Source organism: Erinaceus europaeus, chromosome X, assembly GCF_950295315.1.
Source record: "Erinaceus europaeus chromosome X, mEriEur2.1, whole genome shotgun sequence".
NCBI classification, from domain to species: domain Eukaryota; kingdom Metazoa; phylum Chordata; class Mammalia; order Eulipotyphla; family Erinaceidae; genus Erinaceus; species Erinaceus europaeus.
Genome location: NC_080185.1, coordinates 57,506,880 through 57,516,745, shown reverse-complemented (window position 1 = coordinate 57,516,745; position 9,866 = coordinate 57,506,880). Strand labels below are relative to the sequence as shown.

At 44.4% G+C, this 9,866-nt stretch overlaps 1 protein-coding gene across 2 annotated transcripts in view; it reads right to left on the bottom strand.

The window, feature by feature from the left end:
• The window catches only part of MORC4 (MORC family CW-type zinc finger 4), a 66,127-nt gene extending 56,734 nt beyond the window's left edge, over positions 1-9,393 (bottom strand). The window contains exons 1-2 of one of the 2 annotated variants that reach the window (XM_007530619.3): positions 8,909-9,393; positions 8,698-8,770 (exon numbers count right to left, since the gene is read on the bottom strand). In XM_007530619.3, the coding sequence (XP_007530681.1) occupies positions 8,698-8,770; positions 8,909-9,010 (175 nt within the window). In that variant the 5' untranslated portion in view covers positions 9,011-9,393. The remainder of the gene's footprint in view (positions 1-8,697; positions 8,771-8,908) is intronic. The other variant, XM_007530618.3, reaches the window with a different exon arrangement.
• Between the last annotated feature and the right edge of the window lie 473 nt (positions 9,394-9,866).

Here is a 9,866-nt window from a genome sequence, read left to right as displayed (position 1 = left end):
TACTATTTACGTTAGTGTTTATTTGTGAAAAGTGTATTTCCTGCTTTCTTTGGCATCACACTTTTGTTGTTAAAAACACAGATCTTTTTTCACCATCCCTGTTTATAGCGTAAGAGGTATTGAAAGAGCTAGGAGTTCAAATAAAAAAAATGTAAGGAATTTCATGTGGTTCATTCAGTTAACCCACTTCTACCCAGAAGTGTATTTTTACTCAGAAAACATAAAAAATAATTCAGAGATACATGACCCCTCCCTAATTGGGGACAGTATTTGTGACAATAGCTAAGGAACAGAAAAACAAAACAAAACAAAAAACTAAGTACCCATGAATCCATGAATGGATAAAAATAACGTGGTGTATCTACACAAGGAAATACTACTCAGCTATGAAAAAGATGGAACCCCTCCATTTCCAACCACATGGCTATTCCTAAAGTATATTCTGCATAATGAAATGAACCAAAGAAAGATAATCATCACATGACTTTACTAACATGTGCTATACATTACAAAACAGATTAAACAGGGGCCAGGCAATGGCACACCTGGTTAAACACACAGGCACAAGGACCCAGGTTTGAGTCCCCAGTTCCCACCTGAAGGGTGGAAGCTTCACAGGTGGTGAAGCAAGTACTGCCGGTATCTGTCTCTCTCCCTCTCTAGCTGCCTCTCCCATCTCAATTTCTCTCTATCCTATCAAATAAAAAAGAAAAAAAAAACAAAAGAGGAACAGTGGATTTATCATGCAGACACTGAACCCCAGCAATAACCTTGTTGGCAAAAAAAAGATTAAATAAATTTAAAATAAACTATTAGAATATACACCCTATTAGTGGTCATGAGAAGCAGAGGGGTGAGGTGGGGCAAGTGAGTCAGGTCAACAGGGACAGGGAATTGTGTGGTGAAAGATAGAACCGAGCATTTAGTGAGAGACAGTGTAGCACATACACATGCTGATTTTAAATTATGTATACCTGAAACTTACACACTATAATGCAAACAACTTATATAAGGAAAATGTTGATGAATCAAAGGGCACTATGCATAGACTATCCATGGAGTGGGAGGAAATATCTGCAGTCTGTATATCTGATGATAATTGACATTCAGAATCTGTAAAGAACTTTTACAATTCACTCACAACAAAACCCAACAACTTGTCTAGCAAATGAGCAAATGACTTAAAACATTTTTCCAAAGAAAATATACGGTCCATAAGTATACAAAATGATGTCTAACCTCATGAATCATTAGGGAAATGCAAATCAACACCACAATGGGATATCACTTCAGATCTATTAGGACAGACAGTCTCAAAAACGGAGGATTACAAATGTTGGCAGGAATATGGAGAAATCATAACTTTGTGCATTGCTCTTGGAAATATGAAAAGGTGAAGACACTGTGGGACATGGTATAGTGATCCCCAAAATTAAATTCATTAATCTGAAAGTAGTGAAATTGTCATATGCTCAGCAATTCCACTTCTAGGAATAAACTCAGAAGAACTGGAAGCCAGGGACTAGACACATAATTGTATAGCAGTATTCACATCTATGTTATTCACAATATAAATACAACAAAATATTACTTGACTTTAAAAAGGAAGGGAATTCTAACACATGCTACAACAAAGAAAATATTGAAGTTACCATGTTAAGTGAAATAAACCAGTGTCTAAAAGACAACTATTGTATGGTTCCACCAACATGAGATACCTAGTCAAAATGGTTAAGTACATTGGTGGTTACCAGTGTCTGGAGGCTGGAAGAACTGGAGAATCGATGTCTTTTTCTCCACTAGGGATATCTGTTATGAGCAAGAGAAGTATTACATACATGCAAAACATCTATCTTTAGGGCCAGTAAAATTGCTTACCTGGATACTGTGCCTGCTTTGCCATGTGTGTCACTCAATTTCAAGTTCCCACCCCAACAGAGACAGCTCTGATGCTGTATTGCACCACCTCTCTCCCCTCCCCTCTCTTTGCCTTTCTCTGTCTGAAAAAGTTAACCCAGAGGGGCTTGAGTTTGACAACAAACAAGAAATAAAATGTCATTTTTTACAATATAATTAATAGTATCAGTTACAGCCATTGGATGTGTGGATCATCCCCCAAACAAAACAGGGCACATATTCATTTAAAAGGCCACAATGGTGTTGTCAAGAGTGGTTGATAAACTATGATTGACTGTAACCTAAAAAGTCTTCACAGCAGTGAGGCATCCATCACCCATAGCCCCAGGCATGCATTAAGAGGTCTGATATAGTCACTCTTAGAGACCAGGTAGGGTCAGAGACCTGTGTCATGTGAAATGATTTGGGTTCAACTTTTGGCAGGAATTACAAGTTTGACATACAGCACTGGCCTTATCAGAAATGCAGTGTTCTACTTTGTACAAAAGGCTTCAGTTTTCTCCCAGAAAACTTCAGACAGAAAAATTCAGCATTGTGAAGCTGCCTACACTGTATTTAAGAAACCATTTGGCAAGCAGGTTTTGTACTATTTGGAGACCTCTCAGTCACTCTTGCTGGCAGACAGCCAGAGTTATTGAGATTGACACCTTTAACTTGTCAACCAATAGGACATCATTTCTACACTGAAAACTCAAGTGTGTGTGTGTGTGTGTGTGTGTGAGAGAGAGAGAGAGAGAGAGAGAGAGAGAGAGAGAGAGAGAGAGAGATGGAGGGAGAAGGAGATATATGGAAGGAGAGGAAGAGAGGGAGAGGGAGAGAGAGAGAGAGAGAGAGAGAGAGAGAGAGAGAGAAGTGTTATGAATCCTGTACAAGAATCCACCAATCCTGCAAACAATTTCTTTTCTTCCTTCCGTCCTTCCTTCCATAGGGCAAAAAGAAATTGATGGGAAAAGGTGAGTCAGAGAGAGAGAGAGAGAGAGAGGGGCGCCTGCTTTACTGAACCCCAGAGGAATCTTTTTAATAGAAGTTTGTGCATATTTCCAATCCAAACATGTAAAGTATATCAATTTCAAATCCATATCTATACCAAAGCACATCTGATGAATAATTAGCGTGTATGTCTCTCACAAAATTATTTCACTTTTTTTTCTCCTATTGGCTGAAAGTTTTTCCCAAACTTTACTAGGTTGCTTTTGGTTTTGTTGTTGTTGTTGTTGTTGTTGTTTGTTTAGCAAAGACACACTCAGGAGTTTAAGACAAGCACTTCAGTTGTCACAAGGTTTCCTGCCAGGAGCAGTTAGACATTTTATCTCCTTGGCTGAAAGCTGATGGAGCATGGAGGGTGGGGGAAAGTGTGTGCTAGAGGCCAGGAGAAGCAGGGAACAAGAGATCCACAGGCCTGGCTTCTGCTGTAAGAATGGGTTTGCACTTTCATTTTTCTGTGGCCTTCCACTTGGCTTCAACCTATGAAATTATAATTATATGAAGCTTGGCTTCAACAAATGAATTTATAATAATACGCCAAGCTGGAGGCTAGTTTCAGTAATCCCTCTTACTGTTTAATTTTCAAAAACATTACTGAATTGTAGCATACATTATCAGATCCCAAGGGATCTGTCTTTACCTGTGGTTTAGTCAATGCAGCCTACAACCAGGGGAGAGGATCCATACTCCTCTGCTCTGAAAAACACCAGATCTTTGTCTTATAACTTGGCCCACACATTCTCAGGTGCCATAAAATCCCAGGGAGCCTTATCTCTCTTAACATGACCTGTGCTGAGCTTAGTAAAAGGGTTTTCTTTCTACCCCCCTTATTTGTTTTAATTTCTTTATTGGGGGATTAATGGTTTACAGTTGACAGTAAAATACAATGGTTTGTACATGTATAACATTTGCACATAACAACACAATGCCCTACTAGGTCCTCCTCTGCCATCATGTTCCAGGACTTGAACCCTCCCCCCACCCACCCCAGAGTCTTATACTTTGGTGCAATACACCAACTCCAGTCCAAGTTCTGCTTAGTGTTTTCCCTTCCGATCTTGTTTTTCAACTTCTGCCTGAGAGTTAGATCATTCCATATTCATCCTTCCGTTTCTGACTTACTTCACGTAACATAATATCTTAAAGCTCTATCCAAGATGGAGTCAAGAAGATGAATTCACCATTTTTAATAGCTGAGTAGTATTCCATTGTGTATATATACCTCAACTTACTCAGCCACTCATCTGTTGTTAGATACCTGGGTTGCTTCCAGGTTTTGGCTAAGACAAATTGTACTGCTTGGAACATAGGTATACACAAATCTTTTTGGATGGGTGTGTTTGGCTCCTTAGAATATATCCCCAGGAGAAGAATTGCAGGGTCATAGGGTAGGTCCACTTCTAGACTTCTGAGAGTTCTCCAGACTGCTCTCCACCAGGTTGGACCCATTTACATTCCCACCAGCAGTGAAGGTAGGTTCCTTTGACCCCATAGCATCTCCAGCATTTCTTGCTGCTACCTTTTCTGATATATGACATTCTAACAGGAGTAAAGGCCCACCCCTTATTAAAGAACATGGGGAACAAGATCCCAGGGAATCTATCTTACCTCGAAGTTGGTCCACTCACCCCCTTGTCTTCTAAAGAAGAAAAAAAAAGATTGTAATTGAAGCCTCAAACCTCATTAGAACTTCAGAGGGAAAGAAAAAGAATTCCACGACAAGTAGGGAAGAGACAGATTAATGAATAAGATATAGTTTTGAGGTAGCAATTTCCAAGTCTCCTGTCTTTTTCTGTCCCGGGAGGATAGCCCATGTGGATTCCTGCAAGGTCAACAGGGCAAAACCACCCTATAGACATCCTAAAAGCATTTAAAAGTATTCTGGTCTACAAGGGCAGTCTGTGGCACAAACCATTGTGTGTTCACATGTTACAGTGTCAAGGACACAAGTTCAAGCCCCTAGTCCCCCACCTGCAGAGGGAAAACTTCACAAGCAGCGAGAGAAGCAGAGCTTCAGCTGTCTTATTATCTCCCTCCCTAACTCCCTCTCCCCTCTCTATTTTTCAAATATTTATTTATTTATTATTGAATAGAGATGGAGAGAAATCGAGGCAGATGGGAGATTGAAGGGCAAAGAGACAGAGAGATACCTGCAGCCCTGCTTCACCACTTGTGAAGCTTTCCCCTTGCAGGTAGGGACCAGGTGCTTGAACATTGTAATATGTACACTTAACCAGATGTGCTACCACCTAGCCCCTCCCCCTCAACTTCTCTCTGCCCTATTAAAGCAGAAGGGGAAAAGTATGCTTGTCTGATCTTAAGGTCATCATTTCTGACACAAGCCTCTTGTTTTCTTCTGTGCTCTATGTCAGTACCCAATATCAACAAATATCATTCAAATGATCATAAGTTTGAAATTTTTGTAACATTTTTTATTTTTTTTTGCCTCCAGGGTTATTGCTGGGGCTAGGTGTCTGCACTAAGAATCCACTGCTCCTGAAGGCCATTTTTCCCATTTTGTTGCCCTTGTTGTTACCCTTGTTGCAGTCGTCATTATTATTGTTGTCAATGCTGTTGTTGTTGCTGAAAAGGACAGAGAGAAATCGAGAGAGGAGGGGAGACAGAGAGGGGGAGAGAAAGATAGACACCTGCAGACCTGCTTTACCACCTGTGAAGGGACCCCTGTGAAGGGCTCAAACTGGGATTCATATGCCGGTCCGTGTGCTTTGCGCCATGTGTACTTAACCTGCTGTGCTATCCCCCGACCCCCAGTTTTTGTATCATTAAGGAAAAAAAAAAGATCTACAAGACAGATGTCTCATGAATACATTTTGTTATCTTCCTGACGTAAGTGTCTGCACAACGCTCCCACAACCAATTGAAGTCCTTCTCTGTAGTCATCCCTCCCTCTCTCTCTTGCCAAATACCTCTTCTACATTATTGCACATCTTACTTTTTCATCTCCATTGCCATTCTTATTTTTCAGTTTATTTCCTCTCATCTGGAATACTGTGAGAAACTCTTAACTACAATTTCAAAGTCCTGATTCTCTTTTCTCCAATCTGCTTATTCTGTACTGCAAAATTATTTTTCTTAAAGCACAGTTATGATGAAGACACTACTCTCTAGAAAACTTCAGACTAAAAGGCTAAACCCTGCACAAGCGTGCTAACTCACATCCAGACCCAGTCTGCCTGTCTAACCTCATTCCCTACTTGGCTCTTGGAGTACAAAGATTTTCAGAAAAGGCCTCAACCTGCCATTTACAAGACCTATAACCTTGGAAAACTCAACTGAATTATCTGAGGCTCTGTTTATCTGCAGAATAATACTAATAGCAGAACTCAAAGTAATGATTTAAAAAAAATAGGTGTTTACCTCAAAAGAAACACTCGAAAAGCTATCTGTGGAATTTTCTTGCAAATTCTGTAAGGACCTCCATAGTTTTCACTATCTGTGAGCCCTATGATCCAATGAAACTGAAGTTCTCAGTATTTGTCCTGCCTTTGTTCATACTGTTGTTCCTGTTGCCTAGAATGCCCTCCCCTCCCCAAGCCTATGTCCACATGTCACGATCCTTCAAATCTCAGCTCAAATGTCACCTCCTCTACAAAGCCTGCCCTAACCCTCCTCTTCCTGGTAGAGTAGAAGTCATTCCTCTTTTTTTTTTTTCTGAACTCCCAAAGCCCTCTCTGTGCATGTCTCTGCTGATATATCACTTTTTGTTTTTCTATTATGCAAAGCATAAACCTTCTTCACATGTTTGATCTTCCCTACTCAAAGAGGAAACCTATACCACATTCACGTTCATTTCTGAACCTACTCTGGTGGCTTTGCCCACAGTGAGTGCTTGATAAATACACATCAAATGAGCGATTCACTAGAAAATTAATACATACACAGAAAATTGTAGAAGGAAAACTTAAAAAAAAAAAAAAAGCTTTGGCCTAGCGGCCCCTCTTTCCCTAATATTGTAATTTCTGGTATAATTGGATTGTCAGAAAAGTCATGACATTTCTACATTTTTACTTTATTGAAAATAAACTTTATTTAGTATTGGATAGCGACAGAGAGAAATTGAGAGGGGAGAGGGAGGTAGAAAGGGAAAGAGACAGACATGTGCAGCACTGCTTCACCACTTGAGCTTTCCCCCTGCAGGTGGGGACCAGGGGCTTGAACCCAGGTCCTTGTGCACCATAACGTGTGAACTTAACCAAGTGTGCCGCCTGCCCTCCTACATTATTCTAGGCAAAAGCACCTCATGACCCTTCTGACAGCCCAACATGCCGTGGCATAGTTATGAAGTCTCTGTTTTTGTATGCAGGCAAAATATATGTGTGTGATATGCAAGACCATGTATAGTGTACAGTATAGTTGCATTTATCTGGGACACTGTGATCTTGGAGCAGGCTTACGTTTCTAAGATAATACTTAAGATGGAACAAAAAGTTCAGTATAGCTTACAGCAAAGATACAAAAGTTCAGTATAGCTTGCAGAAAAGATACATATGTTCTTGTGCTGAGAGAAAATGTTTCTATCTCCTTCACTCCCAGCTGCTTGGCCACTTAAATTGTAACATTTCCCTCTCTTTTTGTAAATCAAAGTACACAGAATTCCTCCCAAGCAGTTGTATTCCAGTGCTGCTGCAAAGCCTTAAAGCCACAGTCCCTCAATGTCATTCTCCCACCCCCCACCCCCAACTTGTGCCTCCTAGTGAACAGTCCTCTAAATCTTGCAAGTATTCTGTGGTAGGGTCAAAGTAATCACCAAAGTTCTCTGCAGCCCTTTTCAATAACTCTCCTGACCCTCCCTCCCTCTTGGCTCAAGACAACTCTTGCAGTTCTGGGGCTCATTTGGGAACTTTGAAATCATTTTCAAGTGTTCTGCGCCACCTTGTCCTTTAAATGTAACGTTTCTCTTTTTTTGTTTCTTGAAAACCTGAACAACATTCTCCTGGTTGCTGCTGTTATCTTTGTCGAAGAATGAAGGTTTTTTTGTTGTTGTTGTTGCTAGTTTGGTCTTTTTTTTTTTTTTTTTTTTTTGCTTTCGACACAATATTCAGCACACAGCTGCAAAAGGTGGTGTGCTTGGCTTCAAGGGATCAACTGGAAGCGCTAAAACTCTTTAAAAAGCAAACATTGGTGGGGGAGAGAGGGAGAGAGAGAGAGGGTGGGAGAGGGAGGGGAGAGAGAGGGAGAGGGAGAGACATTGAGATTGTGTGCTTAGTGTTCATTCCAGCGGTATGAGGGCGCTCTTGGACCACAGACGCAGCCCTCAGCAGCCTCACGGAGCCAAATGCACTCGTGTCATCTCTTCAGAGATGTCCCATCATTCCCAGATTTTTCTGTCCCCAAAACTGCAAAACTCCCTTTAGCCTACTTTACTCCCGGCACCCTAATGAGTTCTAAAAATGTCCCTGGTCTAATTCTGTCCCTCGCCACCGATCCCGGGCCGGGGCCGGGAACCCATCTGCCTAGGGGCCCGGGTATTTTCTTGCATCTCCTTTTGGTGGTGAACTCAACTGTCCGCAAGTGCCCGGGACATGACAAGCCAGAGAGAAAAACCACACAGGGATTCTAACTCCCAGCACACCTCGTGTCCTCAGCTCGATTCGTGGAACTTCCTAAGTGGCGAACGGGTCGCTGCAGTCCTCCGCTCGAGGGGCCAGGGCCGGTCCCCGAGCGCCCCCAGCCCAGCCCCTGCCCGCCCGGCGGCGCGCATTCCTCTGGCGCCCGCGGCACCACGTTGGCACCGCCGCGCCAAGCAGGCGATCGCGGCCAGCCCTCGCCACTCACCTAGCAGCTCCGCGATGGCACTGAAGGGTCGCGTGTGGCTGCTGGAGTTGCTCTGTAGGTAGCGGGGGCTCATCTGGGGGCGAGAGAAGGTCCCGTCCCACGTGAGGCCTCAGCCCGCCAGGGCCCTCCCCACGCGCCCTCCGCAGCCCAGAGACCCGCGCGCGGCCGGTCGGCCGTCTGCCCGTCCGCCCCCTCGGGCCTCCCGACCTACAGTGCTCAGGCGGATCCCGAAGGCCTGCGGGCCGCCGCCTGGCCGGGTCAGCCCGCTGCCTGGCGTCCCAGGGCCGGCGGGGGCCCCTCGGTACAGGAGCATTTTTTTGGCCGCCAGGATACTCGTCTGCTGCCGCCGGACTCGTAGCCCGGCCGTCCCGGACTGGCGCTCGCTCCGTCTGTCTCCCTCGCAGCTGGCCGCGGCGGGCGTCCCGGGCTCACCCTCCCTCCCTCGCTTGCTCGCTGGGCCCCGCAGCTGGCGGGGGCGGGGCGCGCCGCAGCCACCTGTCCCGGGCCGGAGGGAGGGGGGGAGGCGGGCAGAGCCGTGCGTCGGCCCCGCCCTGTCAGAGCACCTCTCGGGACCTACTGACTGCCCTGGCGGCCTCTGGGCTGTACGGAAATATGGCGACCTCCTGACAGCGGCTCCTTGATTCCCGCCCCTAATTAATTCTTGGCGTTTGCCATAGGCCAGGCGGCCGAGCGGGAAAGCGTGTGTGTGTGTGTGTGTGTGTGTGTGTGTGTGTGTGTGTGTGTGTGTGTGTGTGTGTGTGTGTGTGTGTGTGTGTGTGTGTGTGTGTGTGTGTGTGTGTGTGTGTGTGTGTGTGTGTGTGTGTGTGTGTGTGTGTGTGTGTGTGTGTGTGTATGTGTGTGTGTAAGCATGTGTGTAAGCATGCGCGTGTGTGAGCATGTGTGTGTAAGCGTGTGTGTAAACGTGTGTGTGTAAGCATGTGTGTGTAAGCATGTGTGTGTGCTCATGGGGAGGGGCGGGAATGAGACTGGGGAGGGTGTAGGGATTTCTGGAACAGTCTCAGTTAAGCTGCATGACTAACGGGCAGGATAAGACAAGTCTTACAAGTTCTAAAGACTACACTTTTTGCTATCTGGGAAGATAGCAGCCTCGCAGGATAGAACAGCATTCCAGCTATTCGGGTTCAAATGCCTGCAGAAGCTCCTTGAAC